General features: G+C 43.4%; 3 protein-coding genes across 3 annotated transcripts in view; 2 read left to right on the top strand and 1 right to left on the bottom strand.

Moving 5' to 3' along the window:
* Positions 1-566: 566 nt before the first annotated feature.
* LOC311225796 (cannabinoid receptor type 1B-like) lies at positions 567-2,000 on the top strand (the record flags this gene model as incomplete). Its single annotated transcript, XM_084311190.1, has 1 exon — positions 567-2,000. One exon carries the CDS (start codon positions 567-569, stop codon positions 1,998-2,000), a length of 1,434 nt encoding a protein of 477 aa, XP_084167316.1.
* Positions 2,001-3,518: 1,518 nt separating this feature from the next.
* Positions 3,519-6,703, top strand: LOC311224734 (akirin-2-like). The gene is made up of 6 exons (XM_084309830.1): positions 3,519-3,695; positions 4,034-4,225; positions 4,517-4,660; positions 5,189-5,338; positions 5,825-5,896; positions 6,049-6,703. The coding sequence occupies exons 2-6, from the start codon at positions 4,051-4,053 to the stop codon at positions 6,057-6,059; spliced, it is 552 nt and encodes a 183-aa protein (XP_084165956.1). The 5' UTR covers positions 3,519-3,695; positions 4,034-4,050; the 3' UTR covers positions 6,060-6,703.
* Positions 6,704-11,604: 4,901 nt separating this feature from the next.
* orc3 (origin recognition complex, subunit 3) overlaps positions 11,605-23,711 on the bottom strand; it is a 63,004-nt gene continuing 50,897 nt past the window's right edge. The window contains exons 19-20 of the mRNA XM_084309628.1: positions 12,709-12,788; positions 11,605-11,897 (exon numbers count right to left, since the gene is read on the bottom strand). Coding sequence (XP_084165754.1) covers positions 11,792-11,897; positions 12,709-12,788 — 186 coding nt within the window. The 3' untranslated portion in view covers positions 11,605-11,791. The remainder of the gene's footprint in view (positions 11,898-12,708; positions 12,789-23,711) is intronic.

The raw sequence follows: 23,711 nt of genomic DNA, 5'->3' as shown, positions 1-23,711 counted from the left end.
TTGTCAAAAAATTGCTTTGCATTATATATATACCTAAAGATCAACTAATATAGTATATCTGGCAGCAAACCTAATCTGCTAGACAAATAAATACACTCTTTAAAATGCCCAACCCCCTTGTTGCATAATTAATTCAATAATTAGTTCGGACCAATCATATTTTAAAAAACTTAATCCTTAATGCCCACCCTAATTAAAGCGTGGTTGGCCTACATCCCTCAGCAGCAGACTCCTGTCATCAACTATTCAGCTTCCCACTATTGTCTAGACTCTAGAGAGAGTGCATCTGTTGTGGAGTCAGCTGGTTGATGCAGATTCCTGTAATATCCCCCCAGCAACAAATAATGCCTGCAGAAGTTCACCATGCATGTGTCAACAGCACCCACATCATTCATCTTTTTCTCAGATCGTCTCTCTAAATGTGTTCAGACTGAATGTCTAAGTAAGTGTGACATTGCTTGTAAAACAACATGACGTTCTTTTGTTTGTTTTCATCTCCTTAGATACCATTTGTATGTGTCCCATGCTTTATACGCTACACTGATACGCCTCTCCACTGAGCAGCCATGAAGTCGGCTCTGCATGGGATTGCAGGCACCACGGTCAGAACGATCACGACAGGCCTACAGTATCTCGGCTCCAACGACGCAAGCTACGAAGACTCCTCCGTCGATTCGAGCCTTGTCAAGAATGGACTCCGCTTGGAGAAAACTCACTCTGCCTCTCTTGGTAACTCCTTCCCCGGGTTTGGCCGTGGAGGCGGAGAGGTCGTTTACCATGGCCTCCTTCCCATTTACCCGACCAACATCTCAGAGGTTCTGCTGGGTAATGGGACTTCTGTGGAGAGTGGGGGCACGGCCCAGTGCGGGGAGGACTTTGTGGACAACATGGAGTGCTTCATGATCCTGACTCCGGGTCAGCAGCTGGCGGTGGCTATCCTGGCCCTTACCCTGGGCACCTTCACGGTGCTGGAGAACCTTGTGGTCCTGTGTGTTATCCTCCACTCACGGACCCTGCGTTCGCGTCCTTCCTATCACTTCATAGGCAGCCTGGCCGTGGCAGATCTGATAGGCAGCATCATATTCGTCTACAGCTTTCTGGACTTCCACCTTCTCCACAGGAAAGACACCCCTAATGTTTTTCTCTTCAAGTTAGCCGGGGTCATTGCCTCCTTCACAGCCTCTGTGGGCAGTTTGTTCCTCACTGCCATTGACCGCTACATCTCCATCCAAAGGCCCATGGCATACAAGCACATTGTCACCAAAGCCAAGGCAGTCGTTGCCTTTAGCGTTATGTGGTCGATCTCCATCGTCATCTCACTGCTCCCCCTGCTGGGCTGGAACTGCAAGCGTCTCAACTCTGTCTGCTCAGACATCTTCCCCCTCATTGACGAGAAGTACCTGATGTTCTGGATCGGGATCACCAGTGTTCTGGTTCTGTTCATCATCTACGCCTACATGTTTATCCTATGGAAAGCCCACCACCACGCCGTGCGCATGCTGAGCCGCACCTCCCAGAGGAGCATCATTGTCTACACAGCAGAGGGCGCCAAGGTTCAGACGATAAGACCCGAGCAGGTCCGCATGGACCTCCGGCTGGCCAAGACCCTGGTTCTAATCCTTGTGGCCCTCATCATCTGCTGGGGCCCCGTCCTGGCCATCATGGTGTACGACCTCTTCTGGAAGATGAACGACTTTGTCAAGACAGTGTTCGCCTTCTGCTGCATGCTCTGCTTGCTTAACTCCATGGTGAACCCAGTGATCTACGCCATGAGGAGCAAGGACCTGCGACGGGCCTTCCTCAATATCTGCCGGATATGGCGGGGAAGCGGTCAGCCTCTGGACAACAGCGGCGAGAGCGACTGCCATAGCAGGAGTCTAAGAGGTACTCCAGCCACTGCAGGGAAAGACAGGTACGGCTCTGCGGGCGCCACCACAGTGAGGGTGGCCCAGGTTACTCTTTCTGAATCCCCTGAGACGTCTGCAGCGGAGGCCGTCTGAGGCCAGATGTCTCCTGCTCTGGCACAACCAGGAAGCGACATTGTAGAACAGACACTACTCCAAATAAAATGTGCTGCTCTGCGAACTGTGAAACGTGAGGTACAGAGCTTAACAATTCATCACGTGTGGTGAAGACCTGAAGGCATTTGAAGGCATACAAAATTATGAAAATGTGTAATTCTTTGTCTTTGTTTATTTATAGTTGTATATAGAAACAGTAACGTGAAACTGATGTTTTATGTGTGGCATCATGTTTACATTTCTTTTGACTGACTGTATATGAACTACATGTAGTGAAAGTGACATCTCTTTGGTGATGTGAATTAATGTTGATTCATCATAAAGCTGTGTGCTGAACCACTTCATGCATATATATGACTGTGAAAATCAGTTTGTTCTAACAAAGAGCCATTATTCCTACAAATGAAGGATGTTCTGCAGTTGGGCGGGTCTTCAATTTTCATAATTATATATTTTTTTCCTTTAAAACATTCTTTGTAGCATAATGAAAAGTAAAGAATCATAATTACAATTTTGAGTGGTACCTTTTGAGTAAATGAAAAGAAAACATAATCTTGTATAATCTTAAAATAAGCAATTGTGGCATTGTGTGAGTAACAATACTGTCGTTTTACTGTGAATCAAGCAAATAAATTGTGCCATGTGCAATATAATGTGGATTACAGGAAGATGTGAATTATATAAATATATGTCCTCTATTCCCTTATTATAATTGTATTCATGGGGGGGGGGGTGTTTTTTTTCAATAAAAACAAAGCCAACCACACATAATACATAAATGAACAAAAAATAGCCACTGTCATAATCAGATAAGATATTTTACGAACTTCATAATCAAACATTTCCTTTTAGGGGAGATCATGGATTTGACTCCAGCTATAGAAAAACATCTAAAATAAAAACCATTAGGCTATTAGGAGGCCAACTCCCTGGACATGAATTACTATATTCCGGACCTAGACTGAAAGCAATCTTTAAAATTCTTCCCAGAGGACACCCCCAATGGCATTTTGCCCATAAAAATGTATTGTGCTTGTGTGTGTGGAGAAGCCTTACTGGGTGTGGTGAGACTGGGAGAGAAAGAGCAGTGCACCCATTCCTGTGATTTGTTGTGCGATACTGCCCTCGTGTGGATACCTGACTGCAGACGTGATATGATTATTATAAATATGAATAGCACATTGTTTACATTGTGTTTTATTATGTACAGAGTAGGGGTTTTGAGACATCTCTATATGCTATATTTTATTTGACAGGGACAGATTAATTAAACCATATTACTTCATTTGAAATACATTAAAAAAAAAACGAGCACGCAGGGCGCAAACCAGGGCAACATTTCTCAATATGTCAAACACTTGTGTGACTGGCAACACTGGACTAAAACTATAGACGCATTTTGTACCTCGACACTCTGCCCTAAAACCACTACAACACCCATAATGCACAGCGCAGTCTACGTCATCAACACGAGAAGCCGACTGCTGAGGGATCAAAAACAAGCAGCAGCAGCTAGTTAGCTAACTTAGCTTGCTGACAACCAAGCCGCATCAGACAGATAGCGCGTCGCCGGTCTATCTTCTCCATAACTTTTTTAATAAGCAACTTTGTAAGTTACACGTTAATACCCAGGCCCAGGGTGATTGGAGAGGAGGGCATTTCCCCCATCATAAGGTGAGAGGAGCCAGCTCGTAGCCGACATAAGTGGCATTGTAGTGCATACATACTTAGCATCGTTAGCTAGCTTTGTTTTCTTTTGGATTGGCTAACGTAGCTAGCAGTTAGCTAACGTTAGCTTGCCAGCCAGTGTTCCAATGATAACTGTTTTGCGTCCATTGGGTTGGCTAACGGAAGTTAACTCAATGTAACAGGGCGATTCTATGTGCAACGTAGCAAATAACGTTAACAATGAACAGCTATGGTTTATAAGGTTGATCTACTGGCTAGTAGTAGTTGCTGAAGCTGGCGACACGCTATACGTCCCATAATTCTTTCTCTTTCGATATTTTTAGACCCTTGCACTGAAGTCATGGCGTGTGGAGCCACCCTGAAGAGGACGATGGATTTCGATCCATTAATGAGCCCGTCGTCACCCAAAAGGCGGAGATGCATCCCAATATCCCCTTCATCTTCGTCGTCCCCCAGGAAGTACCTTCGCATGGAACCCTCGCCATTTGGGGAATCGTCGTCCAGACTTACTGCAGGTAATGGTGTTGGCTAGCTTGCTGGCTAGCTACTTTTAACGCATAGCCACATGTCGAGCCAGCTGATACCAAATCAGCTGGTCGAGGATAGTAGACAAGTGATCGGGTTGTTTGATGTTGGGCGGAATCGGGGCTTATGACTCTTGTCCTGATATGGTCATATTAGAGCTGCTTGGTCATGGGAGATGGGTGACAGGCTCAGCTAGTAGCAAGTTGAGAGAGGCCCTGCTGAAACGTTAGTCTTTGAGTAACCATCCCCCTCTGTTGTGTGTGAAATCATTGTCCTTCTAGAACAAATCCTGAACAACATCAAGCAGGAGTACAAACGCATCCAGAAGAGGAAGCACCTAGATGGAGGCTACCACCAGTCAGAGGGCTGCTATTCTCCAGAGTCTCCCCCTCAGCCCTCCATTATGACTGGTGCCAGCATGCCAGGTTTGTACTTTAGTGTCCTCAGACTTGGGTTCTTGTATATTCACCCTCTTAGGTCATGAAACTCATTTGGTTTCTCTTTTGTATTGGTATTTCAGGACAGTTACCAAACACTGACTTAACATTTGGTCGACGGGTGAAATATGGCATTATTTTAATACGTTTCTTACCATCAAATGACACGTGTTGCTGTTTTCTTAACAAATATTTTAACCAATCAGCAGTTGGTTATGGTGATGCTGATGTCGCGACGCAGGCAATTTGTGTAACCATCGATATTCCCAATTTCTCAGAGTTGGACACCTGATATGGGAGTGTTCAAGCGCTACTTCCTGGCGGGAAACTCGTATATGGAATAATTCCAACAACGTATGAATGCAGAATAACACACTAGATAGAGGGACGTTTGATTCACTATTGACAGAATAAGGATGTGCAACGCTACTTGTAGAAGTTATTTTTGGTGTTACGTGCAACATGTAACACTGTACTGTGTTCTCGCAGTTAAGTCATGAGTTTACACCTCCACAGGGACGTCTTCTGGAGGTGTTTCGCCAACGAGGAAAGAACAGCCTTTATTCACTCTCAGACAAGTGGGAATGATCTGCGAGCGCCTGCTGAAAGAGAGGGAGGAGAAGGTGCGGGAGGAGTACGAGGAGACCATGACGTCAAAATTGGCAGGTGCGTTGGCTTTACTGCTTAACCAAATGGGCCTGTTTGGATGGGTCAATCATCAACCTCTATAGGTCCTTTCTTCCATCACCTTGGGAGGCAAAACTCCTCTTTCCCAGAACCAAACTGCATGCATATTTAACCAGGCAGCAGGTCACATCATACAGAGATTATGCACACTTCCCAAAAGCCCATTGTCTACAACAAACGTCTATATAAAGTGAAGATCAGCCATGTTATAACATCTGGTTTTAATTTTGCTCCGAGAAAAACAAGGACTAATTCAACAGCTACACTCGATGCTTTTTGATAATGAACGTCCTGTGGTTTACAGTAATGTTAACGTAATAATACGATTTATTCTTCTTCCTGCTCCTTTTGGCCATGGAATGACTATTTATGATTGTGTAATGAAGAAACTATGATTGTATGATTCCATGTGGCAAATAAAAAACTGAACTGAACGGTGCATTTCTCTCCTTGTTCCCTTTTCAGAACAATATGATACCTTTGTGAAGTTTACACACGATCAATTGATGCGACGATTTGGGGAGCAACCGGCGAGCTGTGAGCTTTCTTTTGATTACACTGCACATTTCCCCACTCTGTGCTGTACGTGAGTGTCACATAATTCAATTTGATTAGGAAAAGCCTGTGACGGTTGGGACTAACGAGGCTGTCCCGTCGTCTCCCCCCCCCCCCCCTCTGTTGTTTTCCAGATGTTTCCTGAGTGGGACAGATACGTTCCCAGGCAACCTTCTTTTGCTGCAAGATATGGAGTTGAAGTCTCAAGGAGAAAAAAAAAAAGCCCATCAATGCAAGAGATTCAGTTAAACTAGTTGAAATCAAAGTTTTCTTACTGTGCCATATTTCTCCTTTTTGGGCAAAGGTTTATATGAAGCCGTTGTCAGTGGTTACCACTCTGTCGTTAAGCAACTAGGTGCTTCCTCATGTAAATTCACGGACCCTATATCTCTACCAGTGGCCTACGTTTTCTCCTGCTGTATGTGTATATCTGCAGTCCTCTTACTTTTATAATGATTCCTGGCATTCCAGACTTTGTTATTCATTGTTTTGAATTCTTTATGTTACATGTATATATGATTGCAAAAAAAAAAAAAGGCAATGTAGAATTTTACGTAAGGTTTGCTGGTCAATCTGTGAGCGAGTGGAAGATGCAGGTTAGTGTAATAAAAAAAGTTTGCAGTTTGCCCCCATCCCTTGGTTTATTGTTTTGTATCAACTTGTGTGAAGTGGGCAAAATCGATTTTCTCCCATCAAAATGTTTTTATTTATTTTGACATGTTTTCCTGGTATTACTTTCAAGCCTATGTAATTAGTGGAAAAACCAAACAATAAAATGTTTTAAGAGTTGTTCAGACTGTTCTTTAAATGCTCTATTTTCCAAAATCTTAATTGTACATGTAATTTTGACTTGATGATCTTGTTACTCTGGCAGTTGTCGTCTTTCCACCGGAGTAGTGGTTTTATCATGTCGTTTGGATTGTCCAAACTTGTCTGTCTGCTGCCCATGCTTTAAAGACAGGATTATTATCGGAGAGACGGTATCTTCTGCTACAATACTGAGACTGTATCCGAATAGAAGTGGTGTACGTTTTTAAAAGTGATAGCATTGTGCATTTGTTAAAGGAACACGCCAACATTATGGGAAATGTGCTTAGTCTTCTCCGAGTCTGACAAGAAGATGGATGTCAATTTCCTCTGCATTCAGTAAACTATCCAGCTGCAAGCTTACCTAGCTTAGCATAAATGGAAGCAGATACGGACCACTAGACTAGCGTAAAACTAAGCTGTGTTTTTCGTCAACAGCTAGGCTAGCTAGTCTGTAACCGCTTCTATTCATCTGTGCTAGGCTAGCCCAGCCAGACGGCTTTCTACTGAACGCAGGGAAAGTTGGTATCAGACCCGGAGAATACAGCAAGTGCATTACCCATAATGTTGGTGTGTTCATTTAAGATGGGTGGGCGGTCCACTCCCCCTTGGTACTTTTCCCCTATTCAGATGGTAGGGAGGCTCAGTGGGAAACGTGGGAGAGAAGGTTCTGTCGGTTCAATCCCAGGCCATCAGGGGGTCTTGACCTCTACACTACAGGGTTCGTACGGGTGCTGGAAATCCTTGAAAATGCTTGTATTTCAATGTGGTGTTTTCAAGGTTTGAAAAGTGCTTGAATTGTGTATAAAGTGCTGGAAAGTTATTGAAATTGTAATTGCACTGTATATACATACTTTCATAATACATCGCTATCTGACTGAATAGTTAGGTTTTTAGAAATCAAATAATCTATAAAAGAAATACAATTTTGGAGATCGCCTTTCACAAAAAAAGGGGGGGGGGAGGGGGGCGGTCCTCTCGAGCCTCGCCACTCGCATGCCCACCCCGCCAACGGAACCCCCTGCCCCTCCTGAAAGCTTGCTTTAATCCCAGTAACATTAGCGAGCTAACGTTAGCATGCTTCTTATTAAATTTTTTAAGACGTTAGTCAGCTAGCGTTGCCACAGACTGCTATGTTTGTTCATGTTGACAACGACAAGCGACACAGTATATTAATACTTTGAGTGCCACCCGACGAGAGATCTAGTTTTTAATCGTTATTTTTTTTATTAGCGATTTCCATTCATATTTCATCAATCTAGCCTCACGTTACCACTGGAACTCTCTCTGAGCTCCATTGGGAAAATACCGCCCCCCTATCGTCTCTTCAGATGGTCGGATGTAGAAAAAAAATCCGGCTTCCACATTTGACTTCTCAGGCATGTAACTCGAGCTGATCGGATTCATTGTGGACCATCAGAACAGCGGAGAATGTGTTTAGAGTACCCAGCGTTGGATCAATAAACACGATCGATATTTGGAATGGCGATCAGGAATTGGAATAATCTTTTTGGAGAACATCTGACCTGAGGTAAGGAATCTATTTTACCAGTCTTGGGATAATCAGAGCTTTTTTCACCTATATATCAGCGTGTGCCATATGTGTGTGTGTGTGCGATCAGGAAATAAGATAATTTTCAGCCCGCTTCTATACCGTGCATAAGTACACATAAATGCGCTTACGGTCTTCTCCAGAGTCAGACAAGAAAATAGACACCAATTTCCTCTGCGTTAAATAGAAAGCTATCCGGCTGCAAGCTATCCTAGCTGATAGTAAGTTAGCAGGCCTAGATAACCTGGATAGTAAAGTGCTGAGAATGACTGCTGGTATTATAGCATCTCATATTATGAATAGATGTTTGGATGTGGGTCTATTTCCAAAGATGTGGAAGGAGGCTAAGGTTTTTCCTTTACCTAAGGATACCAAATCTGCTTTTAATGAGGGAAATTCTAGACCTATAAGTATTTTACCTGTCTTGAGCAAAATCATGGAAAAGTTGGTGCATTCACAAATTCAAGAGTATTTTGTTTCAAACAAGCTTGCAACAGATTCTCAACATGCCTATAGAGCTGGTCACTCTACTTCTACTGCCTTGATACAGATGACTGATGACTGGCTTAAAGCTATAGATAACTATGTTGGTGGGAGCTGTGCTGTTAGATTTTAGTGCTGCATTTGATGTGCTGGACCATTCTCTACTGGTTGATAAACTTAAATGTTATGGTTTTAACTCTTCTGCTTTAAAGTGGATACTAAGTTATTTGTCCTCTAGATCACAGAAGGTGTATCTAAATGGCAGCCTGTCCAGTAGCAGAGGTCTAGAGTGTGGCGTGCCGCAAGGAAGTTGCCTAGGACCTTTGCTCTTCTCTGTATTTACGAATGACCTATCTTGGGCTACCAAATGTGCTACAACAGTTCTTTATGCAGATGATTCAACATTGTATTACGCGGCACCATCATGCAATGTACTTAATGAAGTTTTGAGTAGAGAACTTAAAGTTGTGCATGACTGGGTAGTATGTAATAGACTTGTCCTTAATATCTCCAAGACTAAATGTATTGTGCTGGGAACAAGGCACAGGTTATCTACAAATCCAAAGCTTCATTTAAACTTGTGTAATTCAGCAGTTCAACAAGTTGAAAGTACTAAACTCCTTGGAGTGATGCTGGATTGCACTCTGTCTTGGTCTCAGCATATTAATTATATTGTTTTAAAAATGGGAAGAGCAATTGGTATTTCCAGGAAATGTGCTTCTTTTGTTGCCCGTCCCCTTTTATGTCAGATAGTGCAAAGTTTAGTTTTATGTCATCTTGACTATTGCTCTGCGATGTGGTCATCTGCTGCCAGTGGTGACCTCAGGAAGCTCCAGGTGGTCCAGAACAGGGCAGCACGGTTGGTACTGGGCTGCTCACTAAGGTCTAATGTGAGCCGTATGCATGCCCGCCTCTCTTGGCTTAACGTTGAAAATAGATTGTCTTTTAATATACTTGTGCTGTTCAAGTTGGTCATGAGCAGTAAGACTCCTGTTTTTATACATAATCAGATTGTTTTTAGTAATACTGTGCACGAGCATTACACTAGAGGTTCCAGTAGTGGGCAGCTTGAATTGCCAGGTCCTAGAACCAGCGCTCTGGGGAGATCTTTTATTTTTAGAGCATTAACTCTGTGGAATGGCCTGCCTCGAGTCGGAACCTCTGCTGCATTTACAGTAGATTCACTTTTAAAAAGAATCTTAAATTGTTTTTAAATTGTTAACACTGTAAAGTGGTTTTTTGTTTTTGTTTTACACTAATGTAATTTGAGCTATATTAATTGTTACAGTAGGTTCATTATGCATTGTGTGTACTGACTTTTAATAATTTTGTTTTTTTGCAATGGTGATTGTTTTTGTGTTTTTTTGTGTGTGGACCCCAGGAAGACTAGGTGGTTGCTATCGCACCAGCTAATGGGGATCCCTAATAAAATCAAATCAAATCAAATCAAATCAAATCAAATCAAATCAAATCTAGCTTAGTACAAATTAATGGAAGCGGCTACAGACCACTCGCTTAAAGACCACAGCCTAGCTTAAAACTCAGGGAGGTGTGTTTTTGGCCGACAGTTAGGCTAGTGGTCCATAATAGCTTCCATTAATTTGTGCTAGGCTAGCTTGCAGCCGGATAGCTTTCTACTGAACACAGAAAATTGGTATCAATCTTCTTGTCCAACTCGGACAAGTTGGTAAGCAAATTACCCATATTGTTGGCATTTACATGCTCCCCCTCGGTCAGATTGTACGTCACTACGGACTCAACTTTCACTGCTATGCTGATGATACTCAGCTCTATATCAGCACCTCACCATCCTCCCAGCTCCCCCCACAGTCTGTAGTCAATTGCCTCCGCGCCATAAAAACCTGGATGTTAACCAAATTACTGAAACTGAACAGCAAAAAGACAGAGCTCATGGTTGTGGCCCCCAAGGCACTGCTCCGGAAGGTTGGAGATCTCCACGTTGACTGCTGTTCCATCTCCCCGTCTCTCGAAGTCCGTAACCTGGGCGTCACCCTTGACTCCACACTTTCATTTCACTCCCACATCAAATCAGTCACCATGTCTGCCTTCTACCACCTCAAAAATATCTCCCGTCTCCGACCCTCTCTCAGATTCTGTGGCTGAGACCCTGATCCACTCATTTATCACCTCCCGGTTGGACTACTGTAACAGAGTCCTGTTCTGGGTACCCAGCAAAGCCCTGGACAGGCTCCAGTATGTTCAGAACTCAGCTGCCAGGGTTCTCACTCACACCAAGCCCTGGCAGCACATCACCCCCACCCTCATCCACCTCCACTGGCTCTCAGTCAAGTTCCGCATCACCTTCAAACTCCTGCTCCTCACCTACAAGTCCCTCCATGCCCTCGCCCCCCCCGATACCTGTCTGATCTCCTCCACCAGCACACTCCATCCCGGAACCTACAATCCTCTGATCTAGGTCTCCTCTCCATCCCTCGCACCAGGTTACGGACTTTCAGGGACAGAGCCTTCAGCGTGGCATCCCCTACCCTCTGGAACTCTTCCCCCCAAAATCCTCAACACCCCAACCCTGGACACCTTCAAAACTGCTCTTAAAACACACCTCTTCACCAAGGCCTTTCCCCATCAGTTAGTTTAGATTAGGTGCATTATCCCTTACCTGCCCTCATCCCCCTTTTTCCCCCCTACTTCCCTAGCCCTATTTTTTGTCCTGATTGTGAAGCGACCTTGGGTTCTATGAAAGGCGCTATAGAAATGTTATCTATTATTATTATTATGCCCCTTTACGGCTATTATATGCACACACACACTACCTTCCTATGGGAGATATGAGACCATATCTATCCATATTTATTGAGCACAGCACAAGTAGATACCACATTTTATTTCATAAACCGTTCACATATATAGTACAAAACTAAAACCCAGAAGTCTTCACTTTCTCATCTCAATGCACATTGGGAGAATAATATCCTTGAGTTATGTTTCTTTCTAGATGGTTTCAGACAGGATAAAGGATCCAGGGAAGTACAGAAAGACTTCTTCATAGTACGAGATCAGCAGCCTCCCCAGGTCAGCCGGGCCACGTGATCCGTCTTCTGCTTGGTGGACTTGATAAAACCTAGAAATTCAAGCTCGGACACAGCCTGGATGAAGCGAGCACTAGGTAACGGTTAAGGGGAAACAAATACTGTACTGCAAAGGACCATGAACATGGGCAATATTATCTCAACTGGTTTTCAAGAGCTCACTCGCAGGCATTTTCTCAAAATTGTGGTTTCTTGATCCAGTAATAACTCTAACCTGGTGTTGGTGCTATGCCCCTCATCCCTCTAGTGCTTTTAACCATGTCTTCATCATCTTGCTTAGATGTACATTAAGGTGGCAGTATACAAAAAATGAATGCAGACTTCGCAGTCAAGTACACTGGCCAGTATACTCTTGTGTGGCTCCACACCAGTCGTAGCCTAGATCTGTAGTTCTAGAACTCAAACTATTTCATGTTAAGGACCCCCAAATAGATATGTAGTCTTTCAGGGACCCCCCCCCCATTTGATAAGATTCTGTTCCAGGGACTCCCATCTGAGGAAATATTTGTTATTAGACATGAATTATTCTAGAATTCCACAACCGTCTACACTGTAATTGGAGAGATAATGAAACCAATGATCAGGGTAATAATACCTATACATTGGTGAAAATGGTGCATTTACAGTATATAGCACTTTTATCCAGGTGCTTTACAATTTGTTCCTCACATTTTTACCCATTCACTCACCAACGGTGAAGGCAACCAGGTGCCGACCTGCTCATCGGGAGCAATTAGGGGTTAAGTGTCTTTCTCAAGGACACTTTGACATGCTGAAATTGACCTGCCTTGTTAAATAAAGTTTAAAAAATATGAAGAGTGGAATTCAATTACCGTATATGTAAACATTTTTAATAATTATAGCTCCCAGTTGTGGAAGGATACTGTTTGAGTTCATCTACTTTTCCGTAATCTTCGGATTCAGGATCCTTGCCTTCAGCGGCAGAGACCACGGTAGAGTACGCCTGGAAAACACAAACACAGGTTTTCATTCAATACAAACCCAGCAGGAATATTTAATCTCTTGGGAAATGTTTAGAGCCGACCAGAAAACACACTTTGCCCATACCACGGTTATCTTTGCCCTTACCACTGTTATCTGTTGTTACCACGGCTACCTTTGCCCTTACCACTGTTATCGGTAAAGATGAGGCATTACAGAGTCTTCACTGAATGCAACTTATTTTTTTTTATTATTATATTTGTTTTTATTCCCATACATGACAAGGACATTTGTTCCATTAACTTTGAAAGTGATGCACATTCTATTACATGTTCTATAGAATGTAAATCTAAAATGTGGCCTTGGACCTGTGGCAAGTTTGAAAGAAGGTATTATTAGTGTGACAAAGAGAATCTACTATACTATATAGAAACAATAGATGTATCCATGCTGAAGTGGCGATCAATTAAACCATAGGTAATGGTTATAAAATTGAATGGTGCCTAATTTTCATGATAATGCACTCAAACCTTGCAATTTCTCTCATTACTAAAGCCTCACCCGGTTTTGTTTTCTCTCCATGCCTCGTATCAAATCATAGCAATATAATTGACCTAGTCACCTAGCAGCACCCTGTCACCGCTAAATGTCTCTGTCCTACACCAGCAAAACATGAACATTTGTCATTAATAAAACCGCTGTATAACTGCAACAATACACTCAAGGTCATGCTATGCTCTCAAAGAGCACCTACGGGAGGCTGCAATTCGAAACTGGCCCCGGTAAATGTCCAAACAACCCACCCCCACCCAACCCCCTCCAATGTACAGCTTCTTCCCCCTCTAATGTATATATTTTCTTTTAATAATAATAATCTTCATTTATATAGCACCTTTCATACACGGAGTGCAACTCAAAGTGCTTAACAGAGACACGTCTTCTTTAAACAAGTCAAGAAGAAACAACACAATAAGTCAAGAAAAAGCAAGAATACCATAAGGTCCAAAAAATTATAATAAACTCAAAATAAATAAATGAATGCATGCATGCATGCAACACTCCCAGACATACCCCACGCGAAGGTAAGGAAAAACTCACTAAAACCTAACAATAGGAACCACAGGCAATGTGGAGGAGAGAAACCTTAGAAGGGCCATTCAAGGATCTCCCTTCTTAGATGACGGTGGTTAGGAATATTGATTGGATTTAGATAAAGTCATTGAACAGTCTTATTTGTCATATAGAACATTCTAGAACATTTGTGATGTCACATGATGATGTCATAATCAAACATTCTAGAACATTTGTGATGTCACAGTATGATGTCATAATCAAACATTCTAGAACATTTGTGCATCTATATATAATTCAACAGGAAAGGATGGAGGAAGAGAGGACGAGGTCTCCCCTGGGAAAGTATGTGTGCTGTGGAACGGTGGCCAAGCCTTGCCCACCGTCTTGCTGTGGCAAAGGGAAGGAGTCGGATGGTGTGAAGAAGAAGAAGAAGGAAGAGGAAGAACGGCAAATGGAGCTACGAATTTCCAGAACGACCGATATTCGCGATCAGTGGAAGGGCAAGGGGTCGGAGTACAGTGGGGAGGAGAGGGAGAAAGAAGAGAGGGAGGAGGAGGGGTGGGAAACGGTGGGGAAGAAGAGGAAGAAGCGGACGGAGAGGAACGACAGCGATGGGGATAGCCAGGGCAAGGGTGAGAGTAGGGGGGAGGAGAGGGGGGGAGAAGGGGGGAAGAGGAAGAAAGGGGGGGACGATAGCTCAAGTGGGCCGGGAGACGAGGGTGCTGGAAAAGATGTGGCAAAAGAGGAAGTGATCCATATAGTGGTCAGGCTTGAGGGGGAGAGGGGTGAGAGGAAAGTAGGTAGGCTCGAGTGGCCCAAACTCATTGCCGAGCGATTAGGAGAGGTAAAGTACGTGAACGTTTTGTGGGATGGGAATCTGGCCGTAGGGTGTGGTAGTGAGGGGCAGGTGGAGGTGGCTAGGAAGATGCGGAGCATTGGGGGGGTGGGTATAAGTAAGGTGGCGAGAGTAGGGGAGAAGAGGGGGGGGGGGATGTAAGGGGGTGATAGCTGGGGTACCGGTCGAGGTTTCAGTAGAGCAGCTGGTGGAAGAGCTAATGGAGAACGGGCGTAATGGCATAGTTAAGAGTGCAGAAAGGATGAAGAGGGGAGCAGAGAGGGCAGTGACGGGGACGGTAGTGATTACGTTTGAGGGTGGGGTTGTTCCTAGGGAGGTGTTTGTAGGGCGTAGGATGTATAGGGTTAGGGAATTTGTTCATAATCCTCTTAGGTGCTATAGGTGCCAGGGGTTTGGCCATATAGCTACCACGTGTAGGAAGGGGCTGAGGTGCGCTAGGTGTGGCGGGGAACATGAATATGGGAATTGTGGAGAGGGAGTGAAGCCGAAGTGCTGTAGTTGTGGTGGGGAGCATAGTGTAGCGTTTCGGGGGTGCGAGGTGATGATGAAGGAGGTCGCGGATCGGAGAGAGAGAAGGGAGTGTAAGTTGACGTATGCTGGGGCGGTTAGCAGGGCAGGACAGGGTAGCCAAGAAAGGGTGCAGGGGGTTGAAGGAGGGCATTTGGCAGTGAGGGTAGAGCAGGTGGAAAGAGAGAGGGGAAGGGAGGAGAAATTAGGTATTGTGGCCTTCGTGGCAGGGGTAGTTACTGGTATGGCAGAGGCTAAGGGTAGAACAGAGATGGTGAAGATGATTGTTAGGATAGCGGTTCAGCATCTGGGATTGGAAGGTCTGGACTGGAAGGAGGTGTATAGTGAATTGGCTGAGGGGGCTGCGAGGGACAAGGCTGCGAGGGACAAAGCAGCCCAGGATAAGATAGCAGGGGGCAAGGAGGGTCCCGCGGAGGGGGGCTCAGGCAGGAAGTAGCAGCAGTAGCTGCACTCCAATGGACAATGTAGTTGATGACGGGGTCCAGTAGAAGAAGAAAAAAAAAGGTGAAGAAGGAGAAGAAGGAGAAGAAGAGCCCATAAAAAGAATTGCGGAGGGCAGTAATACGCCACGATGCGTCTACTCTGCCGGAAATTCAAATAAGAAGAAGAAGAAGAAGATAGTGGGGAGGAGAGTGAGAGAGAAGGGTGGGGAAGAAGAGTAGGGAAAGTGAGGGGAAGGGGAGTAGGATGAAGAAAGAGAGGAGATAGCTTGAGTGGGTCAGAGGATGAGGGTAGAGGGAAGGATTTTGCAGAAGGGTTGAATGTAGTGGTGCGATTTGAGGGAGAAGACGGAGTTAGGAATATAGAGCAGAGACAGCTGTCAAAACTCATTAGAGCACAGTTAGGAGAGGTAAGGTACGGAAAGGTGTTGGGGGATGGGAACTTGTTTATAGGGTGTGTAAGTGTAGTGCAGGTAGAGAAGGCAAGGGAAATGAAGAGCATTGGCAAAGTGAATATCTGTAGAGTAGTGGTAGTAGGGGAGAAAAGGGATGGTGGTTGCAAGGGGGTAATTACTGGGATTCCAATCAAGGTTAGTGTAGAGCAGCTGTTAGGAGATTTGAGGAGTAACGCACGTAATGGGAAAGTTAAGAGTGTAGAAAGGATGAAGAGAGGTGCAGAGAAGGAGGAGACAGGGACGATAGTTATTCAGTTTGAGGGTGAGGTTGTTCCTAAAGAGGTGTTTGTAGGGTATATGGCTATCAGGGTTAGGGAGTTTGTTCAGAATCCGCTGAGATGCTATAGGTGCCAGGAGTTTGGCCATATAGCCATTGTGTGTAGGAGGAAGCCGAGATGTGCGAAGTGTGGCGGGGAACATGAATATGGGAAGTGTGGAGAGGGAGTGGGGCCGAAGTGTTGTAGCTGTGGTGGGGGGCATAGTGTAGCGTTTAGGGGTTGTGAGGTGATGAAGAGGGAGGTAGTGGTTCAGAGAGTGAGAAGGGAAGGAAAGATGTTGTATGCGGAGGCAGCTAGGGTGGTAGGTCAGGGAGATCAAGGTAAGGGACAGGGGGTTGGGGAAGGGCATTTGGCGGAGAGGGTGGTGCAGGAGGTTAAAAAGAGGGTGTGGGAGGAGAAATTTAATATTGTGGCCTTTGTGGCAGGAGTGGTTAACGCGACAGCTTTGGTTAAGAGTAGAACGGAAAGGATCAAGTTGGTAGTTAAAGTGGCAATTCTGCACTTGGGTATGGAGGGTCTGAGGTGGGATGAAGTGAATGGCGAGTTAAATAAGGGGATTGTAGGTAACCAAGAGTCACTTCTCAGGGGGCAGTGAGTGCATCACTGAGGGGGGCCTGGTTGGGAAGTAGCAGCGTTAGCTGCACTTCATGATGGTGAAGGGAATGGACATTGTAGGAGGAAATTATTCCAGAAGATGGCGGTAGTGCCCTACTTAGTTGGTGGCCGACCGAAGAAGAAGAAGAAGGAGAAGAAGAACAGTTAGGCAGCAATACGCCGAAAGGTGTCTAGACTGCCGGAAATTCACAAGAAGAAGAAGATCTCATTGTGCATCTTGAAACAGTGCTGAGCAGTACTGAACAGATAGACTAAACAATATAGATTGAAGCCTGCATTTCTAGACCAGGGTGCCTTGCCTACCGTTTTGCTGTGGAAAGAGCCGGCAAGTTGAGTTTTACGGCTTTCAGGTGTGGAGGAATTTTGTCATGTGTCGAGTCGGCAGTGATTTTGGAGACTGGGAAAATACAGTTTTCTTACCTTGTAGTAGTGACGTGAATATTTCGTTAGTTTAGGAAAATAGCTTTAGGATCACTTCTGTAAAGAAAGACTTCGCTGTGGAAGAGAAATAAACCATTTGGATATCTTTGTTTTACACCGGAGCGGCTGTGGACATTATTTTTCTTTATCAATGAACGTACTACTCACGAGTAAGCAACTTTAACCAGTAGAGTGGACCGTCGGCCCTCATTAGTAAGAAAACTTTTAGGATCTCTGTCTCTTAAACAGTACTGTATATTTGTATATCTTGTATGTCATAAATGTCTGGATGTAACAGTACTGTATATCTGTATGTCATAAATGTCATGATGACCTCTGACAAGTCCATGATCTCCAACAAAGGGGTGATAGCATGCGGGTCAAGTGATCATTACATGATATTCTGTACCCGCAAAAAGCTAAAACAAAAGGCAGGCCGTCACAAAACAGTCACATCTAGGGACCTCAAAACCTACTCTAGAGAGGCTTTAACCTAGAACTGGAGAGCATGGACTGGTCAGATGAGCTCAGTGGTACACTGGATTCAAAACCAAATTCACAACAATATTTAACAACATGGCACCCCTAAGAACCACCAGGGTTAAAAATCGCACTGAGCCATGGATGCACACTGAAATACTGACCGCTATGAAAACCAGATAAAATGCTTGAAACTTCATAAAAGTCAGACAAAGCTTACCAAAGCTCAAACAGTGAACTCCAAGCCCACGTGGCTGAACAAAAAATTCAAAGAAACAGACTAAGAAATGACGTAAACACCATGATCAAAACCACAAAAAGAAATTTCATCAATGACAAAACCGAGGAAAACAAAAACAAACCATGTGAACTTTGGAAATTACTCAACAACCAACTAGGCTGCAGCAAAAAGCTTAAAACCAGATTTACAAACATAAACATAAAGACAGAAAACACTCATCACAGACAAACTGGATGTGGCCAAATACCTAAACACATTCTTTACAAACATAGCCGGTTAATAAACTACCCTCCCACTCAGGGCATTTTGGGGTAGAACACATATTAGCGTACTACAAAAACCTAGGGGTCCGCAAAGACGACTTCAAACTTGAAATGGTAACAACAGCTGAGGTACTCAAAAAAACTGAGCGCCCTCCAACCAAACAAGGCCACTGGTAGAGCCATATGAAATCAGTTTTATTATTTTCCAAATTCCATTTTATTTTTTCCCAAATTCAGTTTTTTCCGTTTTAATATTTCAGAATTCTGTATTTTGCTTTTTATGCTCATTTTACCATCAGAAATAGTGTCTAATAAGTCGGAATGAATAAATGTCCACAATTGAATATGATATAACAGTCCATTTAATGTTTTTAAGTGCTGCAACTCAGAAATACAGTTCAATTTTACACAATACTTTTCAAATAATATTGTGACAAAATAAAAATACACATTTCAAGTGTAAACAATAGATACAGCTACTACTGACATTATCACAATGACAATGTCGGTAGCCTAGCTATATCTATTATATTGTGATGAAATATAGTAATGCATAATTTAGGCACCTTTAGTTTAGTTTATTTCGTTTATAAAGGGCAGTGTATAATGACAATCGTTTGCATTAAACAAATGGATGAGTGCACCAGATTTAGCAAGAAGCTATCATTTCCATCTATAGTCCTATGTACTGTAACATTTCATAGCTATTTAAGTTTATTTAGATTATAGGGCAGTGTATAATGACAATCGTTTGCATTAAACAAATGGATGAGTGCACCAGATTTAGCAAGAAGCTATCATTTCCATCTATAGTCCTATGTACTGTAACGTTTCATAGCTATTTAAGTTTATTTAGTTTATAAAGGACCGTGTATAATGACAATCGTTTGCATTAAACAAATGGATGGGTGCACTAGATTTAGCAAGAAGCTATCATGTCCTAACGTTATAGCTATTTAATCACAATAGTGTCGCAAGTGTTTTTGTGGCTCCAGTCCACGGAACGTTGACATAATTTGCAAAACACCTTATCGCCGGAGGCATAAAAGTCATTAGGATACTGCTCTGCTCTGAATTGAGGGCTTATTGTGGAATTTCTTAGCTTCTTGACGATGTTAACACCGAAGCAGCGAGACGCTTGGAGACTGCGGTGTTGTGTGTAACCTGCTCTAGCGTCCGCCTCCCCGGTCACGTGTTCACCAAACGTTCCACCCAAAAACGGAATTTCAGTCCAGATTAGGCCAAATTCTGCAATATTCCACGTTTTGCAGTTGATTCCATTTTTATTGGTTAATTCCGCGATTCCGTCCGCGATTCCGTGAACGCGGATTTCATATGGCTCTAGCCACTGGCCATGACAATATCCCCTACAAATTCCTCAGAGACTCAGCAGTCATTACCCCAAACCTCTCCATAAAACAGGGACACATACCCAAAGACTTCAAAATTGCGAGAGTAACCCCCCTGCACAAAAAGGGCAGCAAATTAGACCCAGGCAACTACCGCCCTGTTTCTATTCTTACCTCCATCTCGAAAGTCATGGAGAAAATAGTATACGAACAGGTCAAAAAGTACATTGCGGAAAAAAATCTAATCTACGAATTCCAATCTGGCTTCAGAACATCCCACTCCACTGACACATGCCTTCTCTATTTGAACGACCACATCAAACAAGAGGTCGACGCGGGCAAATACTGCGGCATGGTCATGCTGGACCTACAAAAGGCCTTCGACACTGTCAATTGATTGATTGAAAACTTTATTAACAGATTGCAGAATGGGTACAGTACAGCTCAATACATACAATTGTTAAGGGGATGCAGACCAGAGAAAGACTTTCGTCTTGTTTACATCAGGGTCCCCCATTTTCAATTCATCATAACATATATGACACACACGACATACAGATACACAATACTGCTACATCTATACATTTATGACATACCAGATTTGCAAATACAGTACCGTTTGTGATACAAAAAGAGTCCAGAAAAGAGAGTATATACATTTGACGTAGAAACTGTACATTGGAGGAGGTTGGGTAGGTGGGGTTGGGTGGGTGGGGAACTGTACATTGGAGGTGGTCGGGTGGGTGTGGTGGGGACACTGTACAACTGTACAAGCAAAACTGTACATTGGAATATTGACAAAACCATACTTGGTAATTTACTGTACATTGGAGGGGGTTGGGTTAGGACATTTACAGGGGCCAGTTTCGAATTGCAGTCGTCCGTAGGTGTTCTTTGAGAGTGGTTTTGAAAATCACTCCATTCTGATAGACTATCAAAACCAATTGCTTTTAGCTTGTCAATCAGTGAGCTGGATGCAATCCTACCTGGAAGGGAGAGAACAGATGGTAGAGGTAAACGGTACCCTACCCCCCCCCCCCCCTCCCAGTGAGCTGTGGTGTTCCACAAGGAAGCATACTAGGTCCGCTACTGTTTCTAATTTATGCAAATGACATGTCGTCAGCTTTTGACTGCAACTTGTTCCTGTTCGCGGACGACTCGGCCCTGCTGGTCTCTGACAAGAACAAGTTACAGGTTGAAAAAACCCTCAGCTCGTAACTAGGCAAAATCTGCACCTGGCTCGCTGATAAAAAAACGATCATTACCCCTGGGTAAAACAGAGTCAACTAGGACAGAGAGACTTCGGCTCAGCTTCTTCCCCCAGGCCATCAGAGCCTTGAACACTGAACTCCACACACAAGCACACATGAGCACACACACTGTACACTCTTACACACTAGCAGCCACTTTAACATGAGCACACACACACTCATGCTGCACACGCTCACACTTATGGTCACTTTACAAAAGGAAAGGTCACTTTAAGAATAGTATAACTTGAGATTGTATAATATAGCATTGTATAGCAGTGTACATAAAGACCCAGTGCCTCATCCGTAGCTAACAGTGTATTGCACTACCACAGGACCTAGCATGTCCTACTATGCTCTGTAAATAACTCATGTACATATACCGATATGCCCTACTTTGTCTACTTATTTTATTGCACAATGTTGTTCTATTGGATTCTTATTAGAGTTGTTCCGATACCGATACCAGTATCGGAAATGCCGCCGATACTGCCTAAAATGCTGGTATCAGTATCGGCCAGTACATGTAAATTCTAGCCTCCGATCCCATGACGTCATTCATCTCCTGCGGAGAGTGAGGATTATAAAATTAACGTGTTTTAAAGTGTGATGCTGTTTGTCATTTTAACAGCAGATACACTTTCTTAAATTCCATTGTCCCCGACAGAGCGTGTGACAGGGAGCTCGGACGGGATGTGTTTTGCTGGTGTTATGATAGCATTAGCTGAAAAGCTAGCTAGTTGGAACAACATCCGCCCGTTACATCAAATCAGATGATCGCCTGTCCTTTCTCCAGGACCTGACACTGTCCGTCTATCAACAATAATGCACCCACGGTGAATCGTATTTAAGTTAAGTAGCTACTGACTAGCGTTAGCTGACTAACGTTATCAAATGTCAATGCGGGAAGACGAGCTAGCTCAGCTAGCTTAGCTTGATATGAATGAACGAATGAATGAATGAATGACTGAATGACTTTATTTGACAATATAAAAAATAAACATGCGACAGAAGAGCACAGTCAGGATATACTGCCAAGGATGAAACACAAAAAAGCATCATACAAAACGTGACATCACAACACATCACATATACCATTTAACATTTATATACATACAGACTCATACAACATGCAAGGGTGCCTTAAGCTAAGTGTCTTGATAACGATACCGTGGCTAAAGTTGGTGCTATTCATAATCCAGCAATAATGGCTGCAGACCTGCAAGCAAAGTACAGCAAGTTCCAAGTGCCAAAGGATAAGAGTCTGAGGCGGAGTCTCAAAAGAGAATGTTGAATATTTATTTTGCATCGAAAATCACAACATGCACGTTCTATCTGCTACTAGCTTACAGACTGGGTAGCGAGTGCAACACTGTCTAATGTCCGTGCGGATCATTGGAGTAGGGTATATCTGCAGTGCTGCAGCCACATACTCATTGATTAATGATACTAATACAAATCTATACAATCACCTGTTGTTGAATAAATACCATTACTTTCTAGTTATTACTAAAAAACAGTATAGGTATATAAAACAGTATCTGTAAAAAAGAAAGTATAATTTTTTTTTATGTATGCACTGGTATCGGATAAGTATCGGTATCGGCCGATACCCAAAGCTTAGGTATTGGAATCGGATCGGAAAGGAAAAAATGGTATCGGAACATCTCTAATTCTTATTATATATTACTATTGTATTATGCACAATCGCTGCGGGCAAGACCCCCCGCATTTCATTGTATACTTGTATGCCGTGACAAATAAAACTCTTGACTTGACTTGAGTCCATTCTCTTCGGTTCAAATAACAAACTCAGCAAGACCAACGGCTTCTCAGTTACAGTGGGTGACAATATTGTCACAAGGAAAGATGAAATTACATACCGTAATTCCTCTAATAGTAACCCCGGCTTGTATTTGTTTCAACTGTAGCGGGTACCAGGCTTGTATTAGGAGGAGGCCTGTATAAGAGGGAGGCCTATATTTCAAATTTTCAAACGGATCATAATGAATAAATCAACATTTTGTGTCAGTTTGAACCCAGTAAAATGTACTGGGTTCATTTATTGAAACCAAGTACTGTATGAAATAGTAAACAGTGCAATTACAGGTGGTCACTGGTCATTTCAACGTTTTCAAAGTGAAATCAAGTAACTAGCTCAGTATGCAGCTCAGTATGTAACCCGGCTTGTATTAGGAGGCCGGCTTATAATTGCTTAGCTCAAGAGTGCACCCGGCCATTAATAGAGACCCGGCTTGTATTTGAGACCCGGTTACTATTAGAGGAATTACGGTACATAGGTTCCATTCTAGAGGCAAATCTTTCCTGTGACAAAATGGCATCCAATGTAATAAAAAAGTCAACCAACGAATTAGATTCTTGTACCGGATGACCGGATCTCCTCTCTGGTAAACAAGAATATCCTGAAGACTCTGGCAGGAGCACTCATTCAAGGGTACTACGACTATGCTTGCACCTCATGGTACCAAAGCACCTCAAAAGCGCTAAAAACAAAATGACAAACATCACAAAACAAACTGGTCAGACTACTGCTTGACCTTACTCCTAGAACCCACCTCACCCCTGCCCACTTTGACAACCTAGGATGGCTTAGAGTAGACGACAGAGTACAGCAACTTGCAATGGGCCTGGTCTACAAGATACACTACACATCTAAGGTACCCATGTACATGTCA

Source organism: Notolepis coatsorum, assembly GCF_963971535.1.
Source record: "Notolepis coatsorum genome assembly, chromosome: 3".
Lineage (NCBI taxonomy): Eukaryota > Metazoa > Chordata > Actinopteri > Aulopiformes > Paralepididae > Notolepis > Notolepis coatsorum.
The sequence above is the reverse complement of the archived record's forward strand: the minus strand, read 5'-3'. Positions and strand labels throughout refer to the sequence as shown.

Excerpts from the sequence above, each read along its gene's own strand:
- LOC311224734 (XM_084309830.1), top strand. The coding sequence starts at position 4,051 with ATGGCGTGTGGAGCCACCCTGAAGAGGACGATGGATTTCGATCCATTA. Across the intron at positions 4,226-4,516 it reads GTCGTCCAGACTTACTGCAG|AACAAATCCTGAACAACATC; the intron begins GTAATGGTGTTG and ends TTGTCCTTCTAG. Across the intron at positions 4,661-5,188 it reads GACTGGTGCCAGCATGCCAG|GGACGTCTTCTGGAGGTGTT; the intron begins GTTTGTACTTTA and ends ACACCTCCACAG.